Source organism: Nicotiana attenuata, unplaced genomic scaffold (assembly GCF_001879085.1).
Source record: "Nicotiana attenuata strain UT unplaced genomic scaffold, NIATTr2, whole genome shotgun sequence".
Classification (NCBI taxonomy): Eukaryota; Viridiplantae; Streptophyta; class Magnoliopsida; order Solanales; family Solanaceae; genus Nicotiana; species Nicotiana attenuata.
The window spans coordinates 81,545-109,180 of record NW_017673869.1 but is presented as its reverse complement, the minus strand read 5'-3'; the positions used below and the strand labels follow the sequence as shown (position 1 = coordinate 109,180).

Here is a 27,636-nt window from a genome sequence, read left to right as displayed (position 1 = left end):
CCACGTGTAGTGGACATTAAATAGAAGTGACAAATGAAGCGTCAGTTCCAGAGAAGAACTAATGGCGGCAAATATTCCCGCTTTAATAAAATCCACTTCCCAAATATTCTATTGATGAATACATGGCAAGTGGGGGAACAATCTGTATTGGTAAAAATTAAGTTCATATATATTTAATGAAAGATGACGTGTCATGACACGTAGACTAGTCAAAGGATGACGATCATCAAAGAATAGTTAAAGAGGCACGAGATACAACAGGCACGAGCAGAGATTCAAGAGACTCGGTACCCGCACCTCTTTATGTTCAAATATCAAGATAAGAGAATGAACCTGACAGCAAAAGTAGGAACGGATATAGTATTTAATAGGCATTAAATACTGAGAACGTTAGAGAATCTGTATTGAATTACAATGATTATCATTTATAACGCAGCATTAAATACCTTTAATTGTCTGTAATGGCCTTATTATGACAAAGGCAAAAGCATCACCTAGAAATAACTATAAAAGGGGCAACCTGATCATTTGTAAGGACACGAAATACTATTAGAATATACTGATTTACTTTGCTTTCCATTTGGCTTTTATTTACATATATTATTCATATTTCTATTTGATTATCAGTAACCCGAGTTTTTCAAAAAATAAGCTTCGGCCAAAATCCCATTTTTTGGTTAAACACATGGTTCGGTTTGGATTGGTTTTTTCCTAAAAAGAAACCAAACCAATTATCGATTCTTCAAATATTAGAACCAAACCAAACCAATTAAGTTGGTTTTTTATCGATTCGGTTTTTGTCGGTTTTTCGGTTTTTTTATTATTATTTATCGGATTTTTTCTTAAATATGAGACATACACTACCAAATACATATTTCGGCGACTACATTTTTAACGTAACACTATCAAACCAGTTGCTCTTTGAGAAGTCTATCATTTACCAAGATATATTAATGATAATTGAATAAAATAGTGATGGATAATTTAAGTACTCAATTGAAAATCGATTATTTTTAACATGAAATAAATTTTTATTATAATAGCAAAGAACTTACAAACAATTAAATCATTATAATAGCAAAGAACTAGACTAAAAATACAAACGACTAATATGTACCATAAAAATTTAGAAACTTTCTATAAAAATATACATATATATAGGTATAATAATAAATTTAATAGCTACTTCTATAGTCGGCTTGGTTCGATTTTTCCGGTTATTTTATTATTAAAACCAAAACCAAACCAAACCTAAAAAGTTTCAATTTTTTTGGTCGGTTTGGTTCGATTTTTCGGATTTTTATGAACACCCCTATCGAACACAGAATGAAAATCCGAAACAAAATTCCGACAGCAGCGAAAGTAACAATATTATTTATAATGCTACATCAGTAGGTATAGTAAGCAAAAATCGACACGAATTTGGCGCTAATGAAGCTTTTCACAGGAATCGTTCCAACTAATTTTAATATTATCGACTAACTAGAATATTTCATTATTAGATCATGATGTTTGATTTGTCAAATACATCATTGAGGTATAATGTTTGATACATATAGCGCAATCCAATTAAAAGATGGGAGGGAATAATAAAACATAAGAATAAATAGATTCCAACTTATTGGCCGCAAGAGTCATGTCAATAGTTTTGTACACATCTTAAAGTCATTTGGTTGAAGGCATGTTAAAACAATCTTTGGGGGAAAAATTGGTCAAGTTTTTCTTTTTCGAAAAACATGTACGATAATTGTCTTTATTTATATTTTGGCAAGTATTTCTATTTCAAAATATTAAAAGTACCTTTGTTTTTTAAAAATTTATAAACAAACATCCAAACAAACGCAAGTTGAAATAATTTCCCAAGTTCAAATTATATTGAATTGTAAGTATAAATTAAATAGTAGTCATACGGAAATGATTATATTTTCAATAAGAACATTGAAATTCAAAAACATTAGTCTATTATATTTCATTATTACCCATTTTTGGGTCTGAAGTTGATATCCTTTTCCCGAAAACAGTAGACAAGACTTCAATTTGATGGAAATGTTAAACACCAAATTGAGGAGACCTCCAACGGTGAGAACCATTTCCATTTCCAATTCAGCTTTATGATTTGGTAAAATTGATTGGGAATTTCAAGTGGTGGTTTTAGATCCGTTTATTACTTCCTCCGTCCAAATATAATTGATTTGACAAATTAAATTTGGTTCAAAATGTTTGATATTTAGACAAACAAAAAATATCTATTACTTGCTTTTCAAATTATTCCAAATAATGGAATGTAACTGATGATAGGCTATAATTGCGTATTTTAGTCGCTTATTACACTCGAATTTACTGCACTTTAATTGAGTTCGCGCTTTAATCGCTAGTGTTTTGCACTAATTGTGTGTTTTATGCCTTGTAGGTGTGATTCCGAGCTATATAGATGTTATGGAATGAATTTAAGTGATTTGAAGCTTTGAAGTCTGAGTAAAAGCTCAAGGAATTAAGCCGGGATCGTGTTCGGGGGTCAAATTTGATAATTAAGTACGAACGAAGACTTGAGGAGGCATATTGCGCACTGTCTAGTAAAATAGACATAACTTTTTGCTCAGAACTCCATTTGGGTTCCACAATATATGGTTGGAAAGCTAACTCAAAGGTCTACAACTTTCATGTTTTACTTTTTTCCAAATTCCAAACGGGAAGAATCGAGGGCATGTTTGGCCGCGGTTCCACCGCGACCGCGGCAAAACAGCGGCAGGAAGCGAAAATTTCAGGGACTAAAGTGCAAAACATGGGATTTTAAGTCCTAAACCCTATATTAAACAAAGGAGGCCGACCAAGAACAAGAGGGGGACATATTTTGGACACAAATTAGACCTAAGGAGGCGGAGAGACACTACTTTAGGGTTAGACAACACCCTTGGAGGCAAGAACACATTGGGAGCAAGGCGGAGAATTCTTCTACGAGTTTTTTTCCTTCCTCTTCCTATTTTTCATTGTTGGTTATGACTTTTAGTATTGTAGTTTTACATACTATTATGAATAGCTAATTTGTTATCTAGAGTTTTGATAGAACCTTTTGTAGGATAAATTCTTGTTATGTTTTTATATAATTGAGTCATAACTTTTCTCTATTTGTTCAACTACATTTATATTGTGGTTGGTTGAAGAGCTCTCAATTAGCTGTGCCTATTTAGTATGCATAACTCGGGAGAGAGTGCATATTTAGGTAATTGTTGAATAACACCACTCCCAAAGTATATGAGGGATCAATAACCGAGGGTTTAAAGGTGGGATTAGGGATAACGAAGCCTTGGGTGCGATCTGAAGTGAGCAGTATTAAAAGCCAGCTAGCGTAGCTCGGGAGAGTGCGTCTAGTAAATTGTCGTAATTACTCGGGAGAGATTTACGGTAATAAAAGTGCTCATGATCGGTAGAGAATACTTAGGCGAAATTATAGAAGACATAGCGGGAAGGATTCCGACAATTGGGGAAATCATAACTCTAGACCTCCTTAATCTTTTCTCTAACCCTCAATATCTTTAGTTGTTAATTTACTATTTTAATTTGTTAGTTAATTAGTTAAACATAAGAATCTTAATATCTATAAGTTAGGAATTGTTCAAGCTTGTCTTCTTGGTGATAGTGAACAGCTGTAGCTAAACCTTAGTTCTCTGTGGGATTCGACTCCGGACTTGTAAACCGGATTATATTTGCAGCGACCGCATTGTCCTTTTTATAAGGCATAGTTAGGCGTGATCAGTAACTAAATGAAACTTGTAAGAAGGAGAGAACGGATAATTTAAACAAATGTATTATGATTAAGTTAAGACTATTGAATATTTCTCAAGGGGGTGCCATGTGCCTGCATATATTGACGGAGATAGTAATTTTATTGTATTTTAAATAAACAATTTGTTCAGAGTCAGAGGCAGAAGCCGTGTCACAGGCTCGGACAAACGCAGTAATTTTTGTTCAAATAATGTATTTGTGTTAAAAATTTATCAATTATATACATATATTAGTATTAAAACCCTGTCGTTAGCACTTAAAATTGCGTTCTAAAATCCAGAACCCATAAGATTAAAATTATGACCCTGCCTCTAAATTTGTTGGTTCGATTTTGTTTAATGGACATGACTGTGGTTTTTGTAAAAGTTCACATGCTAGATTAGCTGTAATCTCTCAAAGAATAGAGCATATTGTTAAGTTGACGGTCCTTATGGCTCGGAAGAGATCCGCGAGGGTCCTACCTTTTAGTTAGTTCATAATTCATATTATTCTGTACTTCTTAAACCTATGAAATGAGTTGTATATATTGTTTGATTTGATATAATATGATCCTCATATTTGTTTTAATTTGGACACCAACCCCATGGAATTAATTTTCTATTATAGCCACCACCTGTTAGCATCTCTCGAATTTAATATTGTTCATCAATTTTGACACCAAAAAAAAAAAAAAAGAAATTGTTCATCAATCCAACTCCTTCCGGATATCCCTCTAATCTTATCGTTAATTGAGAATGATGATTGTTTGTGCTCTTTCGACGGAAAAGTCGATGGAATTAGTCGATATCTGAAAAAGGAGGAGAATTAGGCCTCATTTTCTTTTTTTTTAAATTAAGACGTCTGAAGCTGAATACACACACATCTGAATATATTAAGATGTATATTAAGACCTAAATAGAAATAATTAAGACTGTTTGATTTTTAACATATGAATGTATAAAATTTATCTTTATTAAAATTAATAAACATAAATTTCAAATGAAATACTAACTAATCTAATATTCTATCAATAAAATATATAATTTTTTAAAATACGATAGTTGGTGGTGGTGATGGCTAACGGGTGAATGTCGACTAGAGGCGGTGGTTGGTGGTAGTTTTGGTTGATAATGGTGGTTCATGCTAGCAGCTAGTAGTGATTGGTAGTGGTGGCGATTATGATTGAGGATGGTGGTGGTGGGTGGTGATAGTTAATAATGGCGGGTGGTGGTAATAGTTATGACTGAGGAAGGTGGTGGTAGGTGGTGGTAGGTTATAAGATGGGCAGTACCGGTTGTGGTTGTTGATGGTGATGGGGTGTCAGTTGTGGTAGTTGAGGTGGATGAGTGTTGATTGTGGGTGAGAATGATGGTGGTCGGAGTGGTGGGGATAGTGGGTGGTGATGGTTGATAATGGTGGCGGCTATAATTGAGGATGATGGTGGTGTGGTGGTGTTGGCGGTGGTGGTGGTGGTGGTTGAGTATGGTGGTGGTGGTGGCATGGTGGTAGTTGACAATGGTTGGCGATGGCGGCAGTTAATAATGAATATGTGATAGCATCTTAATGAAATTAAATCTCTGTTATAGATCTTAATCATACATACCTATTCAGACCCATTAAGTGGTTGTGAAGTAAAAAAACAAACACACTTAATGATTAAGATCTGAATAATTAAAATTCAGACTTAAAAAATAAATACACTTAATGTCTGAGATCTGAATAATTAAGATTCAGACCTCAATTAAGTGCAAACAAATGAGGCCTTAATATCCCATGCCTAAATGAAATTAAATAGGTTGCTGGGCAAAAGACTAGACAGTTAGGCATCACAGAATATAAATTATGGCATCGTGGGATCGATACAAATAGGAATTGTGTGGGAATTAGTAGGAACTGGGATTTAAGGATAAGATTATAGAGGTAAAAACAAATTTGGGATAAGTTTATCTCATAGCTCTTGAAGTTAAATAAAAGAATCAATATTATTAGAGCATATTGTCATGTCCTTAATCTCAAACTACGCGCACGTACGACACTTGACAATTTGCTCACGTTCTTGCAGAACTCGCTCACGATCTTGCTGTGCCAAGTCAGCCTAAAATACTACACTCAAGATCGCTAAGGAAATGTTAAATAAGAAAGACAAGAGAAATTTGCCAAAGGAAGCTTTTTATTGTAGAGAACTTGGTTGTTTTGCTTGATGAGTCACAAATGAATAGCCCCCTTTATATACTAGCCTCCTAGGGGCTAGTGAGTAAATAATAATTATTACACAAGGCTCTTATTTTTTAAAAGTAAGTCCTTCCTCTAGAATTTTCTACATAGTTAGAATCTTCTAAGGACTTTCTTAACAATTCCATAGGGTTCTAAAGTCATCCCGAGAAATCTCCATATTTCTCTAGAACCTTCCCACATGGGCTAGTCTATTTCATATGTAAGCTTTCCATATGGCAAAAATATATGCCAAGTGGAACCTACGTGGCATGATGATGTGGCAAGCCATGATACTCCCCCCCCCCCCCCACCCAATTTTGTGCCGCCCTTGACACAAAGCATCGACACGTACACGCTTACCTCTCCTTGGTGTCGCCGAAGATCTTTGTCTATTAGCCATAAAGCTCTATGGAGCGGATCGCCTTCCCATGTCACAAGGCAGTGGTCACCTTTCTTCTTGCCCCGTCTGTACTTTGTAACGGCCAGCAATGATGGCCTCGATCCTCCGCCCATCGGATACCTCTCCTTGCTTTTGGCCTGAATCTCCCCATAACTCGACCAAGTCTATCAGCTTCTCACGCATCGGGTCTATGCTTCCACTCCCTCTTTGGCTGCCCTCCGTGGTCCCAGCCTTGCTATCAAACTTGACCCCTCTGCTTAGTGCATCGTCTAAGTCGGATAGCGTGCTATCACTTTGTAACTCGCCATCCTCTTCAACTATGTCTGCCCAACTTTTCTTGCTGCCTCCATGCTCCATTTGCATGGTGCCAAGATAGGCTTTGGAATCCCCTACTTTCAGCTTAGATTCCAAGCGCATCCCTCCAATGCAGACGGTCCCTCCTGTGTCACCATTGTGTTCCTGACCAAAGTTCCCGACCATTGCTACAAGCTTCCCCAACTTTGGGCAATCACTTTCCCGATGTGATGCTTTACAGAAGTAGCACCCTCCTTAGGCACGTACTCGCTACCGTTTTCGGCCCCTTGCCGTTTCTCTTGGAACCCTGTCTGTTATGGGACGACCCCTTGCCATTGCCCTTATATACCCCAGCTATGCCTTTTCCGTTGTCCTTGTCATGATCTCCACCATCCCTCTCGGCGTTGCCTTCTTTGGACTCGGCAGGCTCCATCTTGAAGTCAACGAGCGACTCGACTACCGCTATGGCCTCATCAACATTGGCTACTTGATGTCTTCTTAACTCCTGATTTGCCCAATTTTGCAACCCATCCATGAAGTAAAAGAGGGAATCTTCCTCGGACAACGACGGGATTTGCAGTATTAAGGTAGTGAACTCGCGCACATACTCCCGAATTATGGACATCTGTCGGAGCTCCCTTAGATTCCGCCTAGCCTCGTACACCACATTCATCGGGTAGAATTGCTTCTTCATCTCCTTCTTGAACTGCTTCCACGTCTCAATCTTGTATATCCCCTTCTCCATGTCAGCACACTTTTGACGCCACCATAACGCGGCAACCTCGGTCAAGTACATTTAGGCGTTGTGTACTATAACAACTTCGTCATCCTCCTTGACTACCTCAAAGTACTTGTCCATCCTCCAAAGTAAGTCTGCCACCTCGCGTGCATCCCGTGCAGTGCACCACCATAGTGTTTTCGCTTAGGGACTTTCACATTGGTCCCTTTTGCAAGTACCACACCCTTGGTAATTCCGACCATGGTTCCCTACAAAGCTTCCTTCTAGCAATCTCTTGTATTCTTTCTAACATTCCTTTAGTCATAACCTTTGCTCTGATATCACGTTGTCACGTCCTTAGTCTCAAACTAAGCGCACGTACAACACTTGACAATTTGCTCATGTTCTTGCACAACTTGCTCACGATCTTACTGGGCCAAGTCAGCCAAAAATACTACACTCAAGATCACTAAGGGAGTGTTAGATAAGAAAGACAAGAAAAATTTGCCAAATGAAGCTTTTTATTGTCGAGAACTTGGTTGTTTTGCTTGATGAGTTACAAATGAATAGTCCCCTTCATATACTAGTCTCCTAGGGGTTAGTGAGTGAATAATAATTATTATACAAGGCCTTTATTATTTACAAGTAAGTCATTTCTCTAGAATTTTCTACGTAGCTAGAATTTTCTAAGGACTTTCCTAGCAATTCCATAAGGTTCTAAGGTCTTTCATGAGACTCCATATTTCTCCAGAACCTTCCCACATGTGCTAGTCTATTTCATATGTAAGCTCTCTATATGACAAAAATATATGCCAAGTGGCACCTTCGCGGCATGATGATGTGCGGGCCATGACGATGTGGCGGGCCATGACACTATGTTCCACAAATTGAATTAGATGTGAAAGCTAAAACTAAATTTTGGGAAATATAAACACCTTTAATTCATGGGACTCTAGGTGACCAACATATCTTTGTTATAGGATATCCAAATAGTCACGTCGGTAAAGATAGTGAGTGGAGTAATAGTTTTGACCATGTACCGGGGAACATGGATATGACTCTAACAAAATAAATTTTGGACGATGATAATAAAACAAACAAAGAGAAATATAATTCCAAGCAAGACATAATAATTTAACACTGTTTGGTCAATTGACTTAAATATGAGCAATTCACTATATAAAAGAGAACACAAAATATCGAGAAAATAATCCCACAAAATTCACTCTTAAAGAAGTTTACATTCTCCTAGAAAACAAGACTCTTAAAAACTATATTGTGAATATTGTAAAATAAGAATGAATGATCCTTAATTTATAAAAGTTACCTTTTCCTCCAAAAAATGATATAGCTAAATATGAAAAAAAAATTATATTTTCCTTTTATGCAAGTATTATTTATCAAAAAGAGAAACCAAACATTGTAATTACTTAATGGTTATTTTGATGTGGAGATTAATTCTTCTCAAATCCCAACGAAACATTTTACTAGGGGTGTTCATAAAAATCCGAAAAACCGAATCAAACCGAAAACCAAACCAAACCGACCAAAAAATCGATACTTTTTGGTTTGGTTTGGTTTTGGTTTTGAATTTTAAAAACCGATCAAATTTGGTTTTAATCAGAAAATAACCGAAAAAAACCGAACCAAACCGACTATAGGAGTAGCTATTTCAAATTTATTATTACACCTATATATATGTATATTTTTATACAAAGTTTCCAAAAATTTATGGTAAATGTTAATCGTTTGCACTTTTAGTACAGTTCTTTACCTTTATATTGGTAGTTTTCTTTTATTAAGTGTAAGAATCCATTTCATGTTAAAAAAAAAACTATTTTAAGTTGAGTCCTTAAATTATTCATCACTATTTGATTCAATTATCATCAATATATTTTAGTAAATAATAGATTTCTCAAAGGGCAATTGATTCGATAGTGTTACGTTGAAAATACGTGCGCCGGATTATGTGTTTTGGTAGTGTATGTCTTGTATTTAAGAAAAAACCGATAAATAACCGAAAAAACCGAAAAACCGACAAAATCCAACATAAACGGAATCGAGAAAACACCGACTTAATTGGTTTGGTTTGGTTCTAATATTTGAAAAACCGACTTACTTGGTTTGGTTTCATTTTAGGAAAAAATCGATCCAAACCGAACCATGAACACCCCTACATTTTACGAATGTATGCTGCTTTTTATATGAAAATTATATCTCATAGAACTTAAACCAAACGACCCCTTACTGTAGTAATTATATTCAAATTTAATTCTTATGTAGATTTTCAAACATCTTGAGATGTTTTCAAATAACATACCTAACTGGGCTGCTGGGGGTTCCAATTGGATTGTAGTTTCAATTCAACAGCGGCTGAAGCTTATCCACGTTGGAGAAAAAGAGCATGGGAAACTGGACAAAATATCAATCACCTTAGCTGCTAAGGATCATCCACGTGGATTTGAAAAAGGTATGGGCAATTGGATAAAATATCTCCTCGAAACTTTCAAAAAATCATTACACCAATATGTGACCCTCTCGATGCTCCGGACAAATATAACAGTTGCTTTTAAAACGTCATATATATATATATATTTTTTTTAAAAGATCCTCTTATTTTTGAGTTCCTTGCTTCCACAATAATCATTTTTTCGAAATAATCTAATTTTTGGATACCAAATGATTAGATTAGAATATTCTTTTCATACGACTGTGAATTTTGACTACATAATATATAGTTGTGATTTTTTCCTTCCTATAGCATATATGAAAGTTTATTATCAAAAATGTACATATTTTGTATATTACCCGCCCAGTCCATATTTTACCTACAAAATTTGTACCATTCGACTATTAGGCATTAAAGGAGCAGAATATTCCCTAAAAAACGCGCTAAAATTAAGGAGAGAATCTTGGTGATAATTGATTCTACATTAAATTCAATTTTTAAAAAGGGAAAGGAGATTTCTCATCTGCGTTTTTTTCTCCAGAACTACAATTCAAATTCTGAAGAAAAAAAAAGAACAAACAGCTCCTAAAAATAAGAACAGATTCAACTACTAAGAGTTTCGACGAGCTGAATTCAAATTGTAGAATTCAAAATTTTCGAGTTTCAACAACTCAAAGTTGAAAAAATCTGTTCTTCGTCGTTGCTTCTATCAAATTATCGATCAGATATATCTCTTCTTCATCTTTTCTTCTTTCAATCTAAAAATCCAAAAAAAACATCAACATCAACAACAAATCATGTCCAAAATCGCAATCATGCTACAATTTAATGGGGAATGGGATAATTATGGCAGATTTAGAGATTTTGAAGTTGGTGCCATTGTGGTAGATGAGAATGCAAGCTACAGTATCCTGATTTCTACAATTGCAGAACAAGTATCAATTGATACTACAGAAAAAATTGTAGAAATCAAATACATCGTGAAATCAAATAGTAGATTGTATATAATTTGTAGACAAATTGTAGTTAATTTGTAGATTGTAGATAATTTGTAGATATAATTGTAGATACGTTGTAGATAAATTGTAGATAAACTATTTTATGATTGTAAATATTTTTATTGATGTTTGTTATGTAATTCTAGGTGAGGGCTTCAACAGATCATATCCATACTGTGATAGATGGTGTGAATCGGTACATGAATCCTACATTATAACTACTATTAACTACAAAAACTCTACAATTATGTAAAAAACCAGTTCTACAATTCAAACAAATTTACCTACAGTGAATGTACAAATTACCTACAGTTTAAGTACCTAATATAAGAATAACTACAATTTACCTACAGTTACAGGGCAAACAGGAAACACATCATCCACAGTCATGTCTATATTATATCTACATTGTAGACTACAATTAATCTTGGAATGTTCTACATAATCTACAAACTAACTACAATTACACTACAAGCAGTAAATCTAGGTGAGGGCTTCAACAGATCATATCCATTACACTAAATCTACAATTACACTACAATTACACTACATTACACTACAACTACACTGCAATTACACTACAAATACACGACAAACAGTAAATCTAGGTGAGGGCTTCAACAGTCAGTATTTCTAAGTCGTTTGGAGAAGTTGTCGGCAGCTTTTCATATTAGTCTCTTTAACAATAAATTTCTCATTTTTTGACTTTTCCAGAAGAGGGAATTTTGTTTGGTACCCAAAAAAAAAAACTACTAAAGTGTATCTGTTTTCATTGTTTTGCTAGTTCGTGGCGTATTAAAATATTTGTTGCAACTTTTGATTTCATGTAGACTTTCAGAAAATCAGATCACATGCCACAATTGTTACAGAGGAAATTGGACGACATTCAAATATAATGAGATTTCGCTGGCTAATGCATCTCAAGGACATTTTTCGTTGATTGATCTTGCAATCGTGGATGAAGAACAAGAAAGAATGTGGGGTATGGGTAAAAACGTGGGTGAGGGGGTGAGGGGTAAGGAGAGAGAAACGTGAGATATATGGATACCTTTAATTAAGGAGTAAAAACTGCCCATTAATTAGATATGGATACCTTTAATTAAGGAGTAAAAATAGCCTATTAATTAGACCCTTAATTAAGTATGGTATATGATTGGTAATTTGGTATACTAAGTGTAATTTATTTAAACCTTAAACATGTAGGGTAAAAAGGTTTCCTATGTGGTATAAGAATGTAAAAATTTCTATATAGTTTCGACCTGAAAAAAAAAGTTCGTACACACCCTCATTACTAAAAGAGAATAACGTACTAATTTATTAATCTTTGTAATCTTTTAATTTAGATGAGATAGTTTGACTTGACATAGAGTTAAAGAAAAAAGAGCAAATTTTTAAAACTTGTGGTCTTAAAAACTTAAGGGGGTGAAAACTTTATGGGATCATGACATTTGTAGAGTTATAAAAACTTCTCATTAAGGGTAAATGAAGAGTTTAAAGTTGAATTAATTCAAATTATATAAATGTATCATTTTTTAAATGGACGAATAAGAAAAATGTGTCATCTAAATTGAATATAGGGTGTATGTAAATAAAAACTAGAAAATCATCCAAATCATGTTTTCCAGTAAACAATGAAAAATGTATAGCCAAACGTAGTCCAAACTTAGTTGTATGAATAAAATGTTCCCCAAAATATTCCAATAGGAAAGACCTAACAATAATCAACCTATAACTTTCGACACAGAGTATAATTTTATATGTAAGAATATATTGAATTCTAACAAATATTAGATTTGAACCCATAATTTTAATAATATAACAAATTCAACGATGAGAATCCTAAAAAGAAAATTACTAAATTTAAATCATGAATCTGCCTCTGTAAATAGGAAAAGTAATGCGTCTCTCACTCTCTCTACTTGTTCTTTCAAAGGAAAAAAAATTCACTGAATCTTTGTTAACCTAAGTTGGATTTAAAAGTGAAACTCATTGATCCAAAAACTTATAGAAAACAGGTATAAACAGCAGAAACAAATAGCCAGAATCACTTGCACGTAATATAGACAACACATAATCACAGATTTTAATCAAACATAAAATCGATACTTATCTCTTGAAGCGTGACCGTGATCGTCAAAAGACCTTAAAGCATGAGCAAAAACCATCCACGAGATCATCTTCCAGTTTTACGGTCTTCTGCTGTGTGACTCGAATAATGACTGGAATTAGTAAAACTCGTGTGGGCGAGTTCTCTTATGAAAATCGTGTAGTAAAACCATAACCTCCTTATGGAATAAGAGCCCAACAGCGGAAGCAAATAGCCAAGATTACTTACACATAATATAGACAACAGATAATCACAGATTTCAATCAAAAATAAAATCGATACTTATCTCTTGAAGCGTTGACCGCGATGCTAGAAAGACCTTCAAACCTGAGCAAAAACCATCTATGAGATCATCCTTCAGTTCCACGGTCTTCTGCTGTGTGACCCGAATAATGCTCGGAATTAGCGAAACTCATGTGGGCGAGTTTCTCCTATGAAAATCGTGTAGTGAAACCATAGTCTCCTTATGGAATAAGACCCCTTTATATAGCCACGGGTTTTTAGGGTTTAAATCTTTTTCCTAAACTTGTTGAATCTTCCTTTTCCACCAAGAAATAGAATTTTATTTAATTCCTAATTATTCAGGCACAACAGGGACCGCGGTATTTAATTAACGAGGCTTTCTATTATGGACTTAATTCGAAATATTCGAATTAGTACTATCGTAATAAATTACGAATTATTCCACTAAAAATTCGTAACGCACTCCTCAGTTCAATTTCGAAATTCTTCCATTAAACCTTATTTAACTCCCCATATTAAGATTCATATACTAATCAAATAAATTAAATTACTGACAATTTAATTCATTGATTATTTTCTTTAAACTTTCGCTTAACTTATTTCATGTGACGGATACAAAATCCACATGCAGGGTATACACATGAAAAATTATAAGTTTTCACAAAGGTGTATCATCAATCTCTAGATCGAGACATGGATTTCATCAACTAACTATTACTTCGCCAATGTATATCATCATTGTCCAATTTACCAGGCATATTGGCCGACAAAAGAATCTTGCCTTTTAATAAAGCAAAACAATAAATAATATACACAACTAATAAAAATTATATCAAGAATAAGAGTATAAGTACGTTTAATGGCTAGAGAAATTATTTTAAGTCAGTATAAAATACTTATCTCTACTTAGTCCGTTCAATATATACAAAGTGTACTAGCACAAGAAGTCGGAATTAAACCACTCCTATAATCAAGATAAATTATATTTAATCTTGTGCTACAATCAATTGTGATGGTTTGTCCAATTCCATCATTAGATTGTGAACATAATCTTTATACTTATAAGAACCGATGATTTAATTTTTCATGTATAAGCTCTACTCTATACACTAAATCATCTACTATATAAGTAAAGGACATAGACGAATATATGATCTATTTAAAACTTTACTAAAATTGAATAAACAAATGTTTCATAATAAATATTATATCCAAACCAAATCCTTGGTTAATAGTATATATCCCAACAAAAATAACATGAAGAGTCCCAATAACTTTCCTTCTCATAATTTGACATTGAATAAATAACTTATATTATAATTTTTTTTTTTTTGATCTCTTTAGAGTATAGGTAAGCAGCAGATAACTTTTCCTTTTAAATTGTGAGTATGACCAGTAACCCCCTTATAGAATGTCTCTACTAAAGTTTGTTCGACCAAAAAGATTTAGACTTTTTATTGAATTAATTAAATAAGAAGATTTGAAGTAAATCCTAGCTAAAGATAATTTACCCTAGATCTAAGATAGAAGATAAGAATAAGCAAACATAATTAAACATAAGATTTAACTATACCAATGATTGAATCCCATTACGTAAGAAATGGAAGATGATTTCCATAATATTAAATGATAACAAAGAATACATAGCTAAAAAGAGTCACCATTCTTGAACAAGGTTGACCCCCCGTACACTTTGATCTGATGCAACTAATGATGGACATTGTGGATCTAAGCTTCCTTTCTCCTTTCTCCTTGACGAGGAGCCAAAGATGAAGATCTTCCTTGATCTGTAAAGACGTGTCTATCTGTGTGTGTGAATTTTGTGTCAGCCTCCCTTTCTTAGTTCTTTCACCTAGTATATATACTAAGTATTCTCCTTTACACAACGGTCATTAGCCAGAGTACCTAAGTCCTTTAACTGTGATACAGATTGACCCTATGAAATGTTGAACAACCAATTTACCGTACAAGCATTCTGAGTACACGGCCTCGGCCACGGCCGAGGCTCTTGTCGCTATAGCGTTATACGAATACGACTTCGACCAAATTGACTGTCGTTCCTCTTCCCGCAGATTCCTGTTTGGTCGGATTCGACCCATACAATTAGTCCATCCGCCTATTGAGGTCGTCTTTTGACGAGCTCGATGGACGGACTCTGTCGATTCGAAAGTTGTGAGAAATCTGAGCACTTGTGCGAGAGGCGAGTACCCCATCACGAGGTAGCGACGTGACATTTCGAGAGCTGCATCAGACCATCACGTCAGTTCAGAATGTCATTAAAACTCCTCATGCGTCATTATGGCGCACGTTTTCTATGTATTGCATCGTTTCACGTGCCCTTTCCATTTTCGAAACGACATCGTTTGATCTTCCCGCTCAGGTTACTTATATCCCTATAAATAGGGGGAAATCCTATATTTGAATGTTGCGCTTCCCAATCGTTTAAGAGAGACTTCCACAGCTTTTCTTCTTCTCCTTTAGTTTCTCACATTTCCCTCTATTAAAAATTCTTGTGGTTCGCTACCTTTTTCCTTTATCGTTCCCGATTTTCGTAATCAAAGAACAGATGGCTAGTGCATCCTCTGACCTAGAGAGAGTTGCTGGTGCCCTTGCACCGGAAATTGACATGCCTCCACATGAAGAAGATGTAGTCACGGCGGATGATGAGAGTTTTCCGACTGTAGATGAGGTGATTCCTCGCCCAGGGAAGGATAGAACTGACTTCAATAGCCTTGCTGGGGATGAGTCAGAACCTATTTTTTATACGCTGGATGCCGCGACGCTTGCGACATTTAAAGCCAAATGGAGAATCCTTGATCACATCGAACTAGTTCCGGCGGGTCGTGACATAGTGCATATACGCCGCTTGGGCTACTGCGCGTTTTACGCCTATCCATTTGTCATTGGATACACGCTTCCCCTTCCCTCTTTGGCGGTGGACTTCTGCTGCTTCTACGAGGTGTGTCCGGCTCAGCTCTCTCCGTACGTATACAAGCTCTTCCTTATGCTTATCAAGTACGGGGAGCTGGCTGATCGGGGAATTTCTCTACAATACATGCTTCACCTCTTCGCCCCACATTATTATAGGGGCACGACGATTCACCTTCATCACCGAGGAACCAAGGGTTTGGTGGTGAAGAAGGCTGACAAGGCCAATCGCTGCTTTTGGGAGAACTTCTTCTATGTCCAAATAGAGCACGTGGTATCGGACCCTGCGGGGTTTCCAGAAGGGTGGAATTTCGCCTGTAGGTCTTCCTTTTCTTTTATTATATTATATATTTTTTGAAAATGGCTGTTGGTCGTCTCCCCTTAGTGATTTCGTCGAGTGTTTTTTGTTTCCGCAGCCGAGAGAGTACCTCCTCGGCAAATTGCTTATATTCGCGAATGGGTGAGCTCGATTCTACCCCACACGATGGGGATTCGCAAATGGGCGCCTTTCCACGAGAGATTTGTGCGCAAACCTTACACTGGTGAGTCGGCTTATTTCGGCCTTAGTTGTTTTGTTCTTGGCTTCGTCTTTTTCTTTACCTTACATCTTCGTTTGGTTGAATTTATCTCATTGGCAGGTCGGAGAGGAGCGAGAAGGGCGAGGGCTCCCGTCTTTACTTTTCGTCAGCTGACTTCTTCTGCCCGGTCCATACCAAGGGTAATTATGGATGAGGGCGTCCAAAGTCTGGTTGTTCCACGGACCACATCCATGTCCGAGCCTGTTCGTTCGGAGGTTGCTCTTCGGTCGGACACTCCGGTAGCCACAGTCCATTTGGTGGACAAACCTTCTCATGCTGGTGGCGAAGAGGCCCCGTCCTAAAGGCGGAGGTTAATGTCAGAGGGGGTGTCTTTGACTGAAACGCCCTCGAGCGGCGACCTTGTTTCGGCGGTGTCTGAAGTCGGCGGTGATGCCAACCTAGGCGTGGAGGCGATACCCGTTTCGGGTGTGGAAGAAGCTGCCGTGGCAGGGGAACAGTGTTTGGAGGCCGCCGCGATTGTTCTGAGCGGTCCATCGACGTGTCAAAAAGCCTCACTCCCTCTTCAGCTACTGAGAGGTTGAAGGGCGTAGTGGCAGATGAATATGAATTTGATTCTGATATTGATCCTGAGGACATGAGGATGTTCAAGGAAGGTTTTACCAGGGTCGATGTGAGGGCGGAAGGACCCTCCCGCGTGCTCGAAATTCCGTTAGATTTTAACCTATTGGAGGACATGGTGGACTTGGTTCCCTAATTTGACCTTCTGTGCTCTGCCGTTGAAAGCAGATCTCTTCGGGAGATCAGTGATTCCAGTTTGTAGCACGGCGTGGCTTGGATGGCCTTGAGGGTGAGTTTCCTTTTGCTGTTTTCTTTGTTTTGTGCCATTTACTTTTGCTGATTCTTCCTTTTATCCTCATACTTACATGTTGGAGATTGAGAGTGCTCGTCAGGTTGAGACGAGGGCCGATGTCTTTTTGAAAATGGTCGCGAAGTACCGCCGGTATCGCAACAGTTGTCGTGAGATACACGCGTAGCTTAGGGCGGGCAATAATACTCAATCCCTCAAGGAGGAGTTGGAGATGAAGGATGAGGATCTGATGCGGTCTATTCGCAGATGTAGCGAGCTTGATGAGCTGCTTAGGGCCAAAGACGAGGAGCTCGAGGTAGGCAAAGGGGTTGCGGTGGAATGCGAGGATCTTCAGGCGAAGGTGTTATCCTTGCGAACTGAGGTTGAGCAGAATGCCACTAGAGTTGCCGATCTAAGTGCAGAGTGGACGGAGAAAGCGGCCAAGCTAGAAAGGAATGTGGCCGAGTTGGAGAGGGCCGAGGGGACCGAGCGGCTTTGGGGAGGGCAGCGACGCTGGAAGACACTGTCCGCGTCCTCAGGTCTGAGTGGGAAGCCGAGAGGGCGACGACCACACTAAGGGAGGCAAGGCTCGAGGAGCATATCGGTGAGCTCGAACGGGATGCCTCGAACCTGGGAGACTAAGTTGTGACTCTCGAGGCCGAGAAGGCGCGGCTGTTGGCTCAGGCCCCCCCCAAGGATCTGCCTCTATTGTTGTCCCCCGCCATTTGTACGAGCTATGGGTCCATGCTGAGGCCCAACGATATATATATGTAAGGGTTTGTGGGTGGCGGGGAGCATTCCTGAGGCCTCTTTTGAAGATGCTCGGATTAAGGCATGCGAGGCTCGTCTTGCCTGCGGTTATGACCCTGCAACAACGGAGGCCGATGGGGGTGCTGAGATTGAAGATAGGCTCTCTTCCGATGATGACAATGCTGACCAGGACGGTGGTGGAGATGAGGCCGAGTGAAGTTTTTGTAGCTTTTTGTACTTAGCTCTTTTTTTTGTTTCTTTTGTTGTTGCTTGTTTTTCTTTTTGCGGGGGCACGCTTTCGGCCTTTTGTAAGACGATATCATGTATGTATATATATCTGAATAAGATAGTTGGTTTGCCTTTGGTTGCATATCTCAGACTCTCTTTCTCATTCATTTTTGAAAAAGATCTTTAGATTTTCCCGTGATGAGTACCTAATTTTTAGTTGGGAATTCGTATGAGGTCGAATTTAGCTTGCTGATTTGAGCGAGGTCGAGTCTCATTTTGTTAGTTCAGCGGGGTCGAACCTTACTTTGTTAGTTTGAGCGAGGTTGAACTTTATTAGCTTGAACGAAAGTCGAATTTTTGGCGATGGCCGAGGGCCGTTAGGGTGTAAATTCGAGCGAGGTCGAGTTATAACCCGTTATGAGTTCGAGCGAGATCGAACTTTAACTTGTTGATTTGAAAGAGGTCGAATTTTACTTTCTCTAGGCGATGGCCGGGGGCCGTTAGCCAGTAAATTCGAGCGAGGTCGAGTTGTAACCCGTTATGAGTTCGAGCGAGGTTGAACTTTAACTTGTTGATTCGAACGAGGTTGAATTTTACTTTCTCTTGGCGATAGCCCGTTGCCATTAGGGTGTAAATTCGAGAGAGGTCGAGTTGTAACCCGTTATGAGTTCGAGCGAGGTCGAACTTTAACTTGTTGATTCGAACGAGGTTGAATTTTACTTTCGCTTGGCGATATGTGGGCTCGATGTGGTAAGAATGTTGCATGCTGCCTTGTTTTTATTGGAGAATATTACTTGGTTCTGCATCGTTTATGCATGTGTCGGGGTGAGCCCCTGTCTATCTAGTCCCTTTATTGCTCGGTCTGGAGAGATCGTTGATGGGACGGGTGATGAACTTATTGCTTGGGCTTCTGGGCACCTTGGGGATCGATTGATTTGAATGAAGTTCGGACGTGAATCGTAGTATTTAGTCGGCCGAATTATCGTAGCATCGCCATGGCGAGCATACGGGCAAGCTTTCCGTGTTCATGTTCTGCCCGTATTGGAGATATTGTACGTTCCATGGGCTCATCGCCCAGTCCCAAGCTATGGAGATTGTTTCTTAATGATGTCGGCCTGCTTTGAGCCGTTTGTCTGTTATGTGTAGTATGGTACGGTGTGGAGGGTTTTCCCGATTTGCCGTTCGCCGTAGGGAGGAATTTAGAGCATGTATGTCGGCTATCCTTTGTTCGCGAATTTGGGAGGGCGTCCCTATTCTCTGTTCCACTTCTCTCTTTTTTCTTTTTAAGAAGGAATAGCGGGTTAGAAGTACATGGAATAATATGTTACCTTGGTCGGCTGTCTAGCTGATGAAAGAGGGGGATTGGCCACGTTTCCCTCGTCTGGCAATGAACTAGGGATCGCGCCGCAGGGTGGCTCACCTTATTCTGTATTTTGATACTAGTTTCCGCTTGATGTTGGCTTCGGCTTTATGCTCGGCCTCGTCACTGGTTGAGATTTGGCATTTCGTGGGTGGACGATCCACTTCCCCTATTAGGGTCTCGAGTTCAAGTCCCATTTTGTCAGTCTCGGGTGTGCAAAGATGGCAAAAATGTAAGTCATACCAAAACTATACAGACGAGGATTATCTTAGCCAGTAAATTACACAACAAGCATCATCTCATATAGTAGGAGGGAAGGCGATATACGCAGGATGTAGGAGGCGTTGGGTACTAACCTGGGAATGGGATTACGGACGCATTTTGTACGCGTAGTATTAGAACCCCTATGACGGCTCATGTTCACAATGCCTCGGGGCTGTTGCTGTGGTGAAGCGCAGCTTTCGTGTGTACACCAGGTACAACTCCGGTTTCGCGTAAGGATTTACCCTTGGTAGGTTTGGCGGTTTCGCGGGTTTACCGACCGGTTTCGCAAGTCGACATTCGTAATGAAAAGGTGAAACTTCACCGAATGGGAGATAGAGCTAAGACCATGTTTGGATCTAGAGGGGACTAAGGCTTTGGCTAGAAAATTCCCATAGACGGCGCCAAATTGTTTTACCAAAAAAGTGTTCAACCTTTTCTTAAAACGAATTAATAAGAAAATATGGGATAAATTCTAACCAAGGATAATTAACTCTAGATCAAAGAATATTAAGTAGGAAAAATAGGATACGGTTAAGCTCATGAACTATTTAAGATTATAAAAGATATCAAATGTATATGACGGGCTTACATTCTTGATGCTACTACATCATAATGTAAAATAAAGAAGAAAAAGAAGGTGCACCATTAACGGCTACGGGATCTGTCTTTATTGATTCCATAATGATGATTACAAAGCTTGGCAGCCAAGTTCTAAACCTTCTCTTGTTTTATAGAGAAAGATTCTCCAGTTCTTCTGTGTTAAGAAAGGAGGAAAAGTCCCCCCATGTTTCTCATTCTCTTACCTAGTATATATATATACAATAGATATTCCCCTTTACCCAACGGTCCTTAGCCAGGATACCCTAATCTGCCAATCGCACTTTAGGTCGACCTCCCTAAGTGTCATGTTTGGAAAATAGAGATAGCTTCTTCCCTTAGCTAGGTACGGCTCTTTCGAGCAATCAATCTGGCGTGTACTTCGCCATACGGGCTTTCTGATGGTTCAACCTCGGTTGTGGCCGAGATGCTCGTCGTTATGGTGCCTTATGGATACAACCACGGCTTAATCGACCCGTCGCCGTTCCTTTTTGTACCGATTCTCGTGTGGTCATATTTCGACCCATACACTTATTATTTCCCACCAGCACAACATATCGAGTAAATCTACCCATAAATGCTTAGACGAATGGAAAAAAATTCACCTATCGCTCATGTTGGCTCTGTTGTGGTTTGAAATGTGGTTTTCTATGTCTTTCACCTGGTTTATTGATGTCACACTCATAGGGCTCGTTTGGTACGAGGTATAAGGGATAACTAATCCCAGAATAAAATTTAAGATGAGTTTATCCCATGTTTGGTTGGGATAAAATCGCATTATAACTAATTCCGGGGGGATGGTAGTGTTTTTCTTTTATCCCTATGAAAGGGTGGGATAACTAATATCTGGATAACTAATCTCAGAATAATTAATTCTGAAATAACTTGTTTCCAACCAAACGACTCGTTAGTTGCAAAAGACTCGCACTAAACTAGAAGCTCCTTAGAGTAGGCAACGCTACACTAAGTAAATCTAATCCAAATCATAGTACTGTTGGCAAGTGCTTTTGATTGGCTCATTTTTAACGGGCGAAGCCAATTTTGTGAAAGTTCTTTTCATTTCTGAAATTCAAGATATCTGCCTGCTCTAATATCACGTTGAATTATATTGAAACAGAGCATATTTCTATTTAATTAATTAGTGGGAGAGGACACAACAACAATTGTCTTAAAAAGTTTGCACCAGAAAATCTCAAATTTGTATTGAAACTAGCAAAGGGTTATATATTTACTTGGACTAGAAAAAAAATTCCAATGATCTTCAATAATATTTCAGGGACATCAAACAAGATGGTCACTTTTGGAATTATAATTAACATTAACTGGTGCATCAGATAATTGAACTTCAGTTGCATGTGAATTTTTTAAATATGAGTTGGACTTGCAGTAATTGGTAGAGCAGACTGTCCATTCTTTTCTATTGCTGGAGAATTCTTGTAAATCTCAGCTTCTTTGCTTTTACCCCATAGAAGAAAATACAAGCCAATAATAACCAAAATGGATCCCAATATGCTGTTAAAGAAAAAAATAGCATAGTTAAGTAACAATAATAAATAGGTTGAGAAATCTTGAAAGCTTAAAGTTTGTTCCTGAAGACATGGGCAGAGCACTCGCCCAGAAAATTATACTGCATATATATATATTGAATGCTATTGACTTTTTTAGCCACTTTTCATGTAAAGATAAATCTGAGCGGAAACACTGTTCAAAACCCGAAAAACACACCAGTATATTATGCTGGAGTTCCAGCATAAGTATACTTGAACTCCAGCATATTATACTGGAGTTCCAGGATAATATGCTGAACTCCAGTATAATATGCTGGAACTCCAGCATAATATGATGGAGTTCCAGCATAAGTACACTAGAACTCCAGCATAATATACTGGAGTTCCAACAAGTATACCGGTCCAGCATAATATACTGGAGTTTGGAGCACCGGTGCTCCAGTCTCCAGTATATTATACTGGAGCCAGCAAAGTATACCGGTCCAGCATAATATGTTGGAGTTCATACACAGGTGCACCGAACTCCAGTATATTATGCTGGACCGGTCTCTGTTGCAGCAAATAGTGGCTATTTTTCATTGACTTGGTAAACGCTGGCTATTTTTGAATGACCAGTCCGAAAACTGGCTATACCGTGCTATTTTGACCAACCTATTTGATATATTGGGCTTACAAATTTATTATTTGTACTTATCAATGAGTCCTTAATTTATATACAAGATTTGAATCAAATCTAGCTATGTTATTTGGATGAACTCATAATATATGCTATGCATCCGCCCCTGAAAACATGTACATTTTACCAAATTAATGTCTTTTTGTCCATCTTTAAAATTATATTTTAATAAAATATGGTATTATAACAAAGAATAAGATCTAACCTTCCCAAGTGAATTTGAGCATGAAGTATGGAGATGTCAAAAACAGCAGCAAAAATCTGAATAAGGGGACTGAATGCTGAGGTGAAAACTGCACCCTTTTGCTTTACACACCATGACATTACAACATAGCACAAACCTGATCCCACCATTCCCTACATACATTTATAGGAAAATATATTAAAATTATTTGGTAGGGAAAAGAATAGAGCGAGACGTTTGGCTTAGCTGATTCAAAGCAGTTGATAAGCACTAAGTGCTGAAACTAATTTTATAAATAAGCAGTCACGTGTTTGGATAGAAGTGTTGAAACTAATTTTATAAATAAGCAGTTGCGTATTAGAATAGAAGTTCTTGAAACTAATTATGAGCAATCGACGTGATTGGTGAAAAGTGCTAAGTTGTTTGCAATAAATATAAATTTAAGAGTATTTTACATGGAAAATGACGAACGAGAAAATAGCACAAAGGAGTTTGGAGTTTTGTTTGTGAAGGATATGTCGATGATTGCACAAAAAAAAAAGGGGGATAAAGAATTTAAAAATATCGGTCAAACCAAAAATGTTTATAAGCTGAACAATCACAAATTGGGGTGACCAAAACACCGTTTTTTTATTGATTTCGGCTTATAAACACTTTTAGTATTTACCATATATACATACAAGTCAAAAAGCGCTTATAAGCTTACCCAAACACCGTTCAAGAGAAGGTAATGTATTCACAGGTATGAGAGGGAGGTTACTTACACCAAATATGACACTTAAGATCTCTAATCCACCTTTGAGTATCCATTTTGTTACATTTCTGCTAATAATAAAGCTCAATATTGCAGACTGAAAAGCTCCAAAAAATGACATAATTGCTGTGCTTGAATATTGATAAGGATAATCTTTGCTAATTCTAGCTTGTACTAAAAACCAAGCAGACCACACAAAACAACCTGCAAATAAAAATATTGAACCAAGAAACCAACTCTTTTTGCTGTGATTTGTTTCAATTCTTGATTCTGCTGATGGATTTATCAATGGAATTCCTTTGTACAAAGTGAGTATTAATGCTCCACCAAGACAGAATAGAATGCCTAATATCTTTGCTCTTCCACTCCTGCTTTTTAGTTTTATAGTTTCTTGCCTGTGAAAATTTATAGGTTAAAAAATAGGCATAAGTATGTAATTGTATGACACAACTTTTCTTGCAATAATAAGATAAACCAAGCCTCCTCTTTTGCTACTAATCTAACTTTTTGGCATGGTTCCTTCTACTGTCTTAAATTAAATATCCTAAGTTTGAAAGCAACACGGATTAATTTCACATATGATCATTCAACTTTAATTTATAACAACAACGACGACGACACAGTAAAATTCTACAAGTGGGGTCTGGGGAGGGTAGTGTGTACGCAGACTTTACCCCTACCCCGAGGGAGTAGAGAAGATGTTTCCGAGACCAATCATTCAACTTTAGTTTATCACACTAAAATGAAAAGAAGTTTGGGAACAACGGTAAAGTTGCCTCGATGTGACCTATAGGTCCCGGGTTCGAGCTGTGGACAGCGGTGGAGCAAGGATTTTGATTTAGGGGAGTCAAAATATAAAGAAATAAACTCACTAGAAGTCAAGGGGTGTCATTATATAGTATATATATACATATTTTTTTTTTAAAAATACCGAGCTAAACAGTGTAATTTTTCGAAGAAGGGGTGTCAGACACCCCTTGGGTGCATGTGGCTCCGCCACTGCAGTGGACAATTCAATAAGGGTGTTTAAATTTTGAACACCCTTTGCCAGTGGGCTATGCAAGGGTGTTCAAAGTCTATTTTTAATCAATAACAAGTAATATTTTACCTTATACGTAGTGTAATTTTTCGGCGAAGTGTGGTCAGTTGACCACCCTTGGGCCAACATAGCTTTGCCCTTGCGCCACTGGCTGTGGAAACAACCACTAATGCTTGCATTATGATAGGATGACTACATCACACCTCTTGGAGTGCGGATCTTCTTGGACCCTACATGAATGCGGGATATGTTGTGTACCGAGTAGTCATTTTACGAGAATCGTAAAAGTAACTTTTCAAAAAAAAATTAATCAACTATGCCTTGTGACACCACTTTAAAAAAGTCGCTTTATTTTAAGTGAGTAGAAAATTAGGTTTTTATATTTTAAATGGTGCCAGCCATGAATATTATGTAAGGCGAGTGCTGATGTTTACTCTACCTACATGACACTTCATACTTTTTGCGTGTTATATAGGCATAGTTGAGTTATCGTTTTGTTACAAAAATTAGTTCTATAACTTTTATATGATAATTTATGTTTACCTAAGTAACAAGGCCAAAATGAAAGTGATGACAGGCACCATATTGAGGAAAGCACAGCTAAATGTTGTTGATGTGTATTCCAGGCCAAGTAAGAAGAAATATTGAGTGAGTGTGCCCCTGAAATTAAAACAGCTCTTTAATCAGAGTTTGTTGTGATTGACTTGAGCAGAACATAAATATATATATTGAAATAAATAACATATGAAACTTTATCATAAAATAAACAGGAAAACTCACCCCAGCAGTGCACTGATAAACAGAGAACAGATAATGCGAGCCGTTAATTTTGATGTCACATTTCTGCAAGACAACTATAGATGTTAATCTTCTAGCTGCTTTGGGAAATAAATATTCTAAGCAATTAACTTATATATACTAACATCGCATATAGAGTCGAAGCCAGGATTTGAATTTTATCGATCCTAAATTCTAGACTGACAATATTAGATGTTACTAGTAATTGGGTTCTGATTTTAATTTTTATACATATTTGATGCATTTCTTAATATAAATCTAGAGTTTGGACCAAAGCTACTAGGTCCGTTCATACCCCTATGTCAGCCTCTAGCTCCGTCCCTGACCGCAAATAATATTTATACTAAGGACTCGTTTGGTACAAGGGATAAGGGATAACTAATTCCGAGATTAAATTTAAGATGAGTTTATCCCATGTTTGGTTGGGATAAAATCGAGGTATAACTAATCCAGGGATTAGTTATCCTGGTATTGTAGTATTTTTTATCCCGATGAAAGGATGGAATAACTAATCCCAGAATAATTTTCAACCAGACGACCCCTAATGGTATAATTTAACATGTAATAGCAAGTTGTCTATCTTATTTTTCATGTTAAATAGCTCCACTTACTTTTCGCTGATTGAACAGTAATATATATACTGACAGTGTTAAAATTATTCACAAAGTCAGTATAATTTAACTTGTTGTAACAGATTGCTTCCCTTATTTTTCAAAGTAACTTGCTTTGCATCTTTCTTCTGAATTTCATGTTGTTCCTGTTTTTCATATGATTTCTTTGTTGATACTAATATTGTCTTCTTTTGTCTTTTTGTTTTCTTGAGCCGAGAGTGTTTCGGAAACAGCCTCTCTACTCCTTCAGGGTAGGGATAAGGTATGCGTACACACTACCCTCCCTAGACCCCAGTAGTAGGATTTACTGGGTTGTTGTTGTTGTTGTTGTTGTTGTTATTGTTCCGCATATTTTAGGCAGTTACTTGTCATTATCTTTAAAATGACCTCATAGTATAAAAACTACCTTATCAACGTATAGAAGTTAAACTGATTATGAACGATTATATATAATCGTCTTTTAGACGGCTTAATAGAATAAAATAAATTTACTCAATCAGTATATAGAAGTTAAACTCATACCGTTCGAAGAACCAGGCTAAGGGGGCTATGAAAATAGCAGAAACTGCAAGCCTATATGTTGATGCCACCAATTGGTCCATTCCTCCATTGAGGACTTTCTTGAAAAGTGCATTTACAGCAGCAAAACCAAATTCAACAATAATCATTGCAATAACTGTCTTCCATTTTTGAAGGCAATTCATTTTCAGCAATATGTTGAAATATTACAAGGCTATAATACAAAATTTCCTTAAGTTTTTCTTGTTTGGTTTGGCCACATTTAAGTGCATAAATGAGCTACAACATATATATAGTAACATCCAGGAAGCAAAAGGAATATGAAATCAATTCTTTTATATCACATCATTGTTTTTATGAAAATATGTCTAATTTTATAAATATATTTAGATGTTTTCTACGTACTACTTTTTAATTGAAACATTCCTATATGTAGCAGATTGGGAATATATTACTTTATTAGTTATTATTCAATGCTTCATTAGCTTATAACGACCACACAAATTCCTCACAAGTTTCATATTTTCATTCTCCATTTTAGTAATGAATTTGACTCTTAGAAGAACATAAAAACTAGTATTTTAATGTGAGCTTTTTTTATAATCGAGAAATTTTCAAAGATTAGTAGCGTATAGTTCGAGACTCAGTGGATACGGACTTTCCCTCCACCTTTATCTGTTTAAATACCAGGTTTTTGTCTACAAGAAGGTTCGAACCTGTGACGTGTGCCTAACTCACATATCTCACGTTCTGAGGCGAAACCAGCCCTTCGGCTACGGGTTCGATCGAACCCAGTAGCTTTGGTACAAACCTTATATTTGTCATAAGAAATTTATTGAATATGCACAA

At 37.2% G+C, this 27,636-nt stretch overlaps 1 protein-coding gene across 1 annotated transcript; it reads right to left on the bottom strand.

Moving 5' to 3' along the window:
• Positions 1–21,901: 21,901 nt before the first annotated feature.
• On the bottom strand, positions 21,902–27,045 carry LOC109217503 (WAT1-related protein At3g30340-like). Its single transcript, XM_019381760.1, has 6 exons — positions 26,791–27,045; positions 25,640–25,702; positions 25,403–25,519; positions 23,831–24,215; positions 23,088–23,239; positions 21,902–22,210 (listed from the first exon to the last, which is right to left on the bottom strand). Exons 1-6 carry the CDS (start codon positions 26,970–26,972, stop codon positions 22,063–22,065), a joined length of 1,047 nt encoding a protein of 348 aa, XP_019237305.1. The 5' UTR covers positions 26,973–27,045; the 3' UTR covers positions 21,902–22,062.
• Positions 27,046–27,636: the final 591 nt, after the last annotated feature.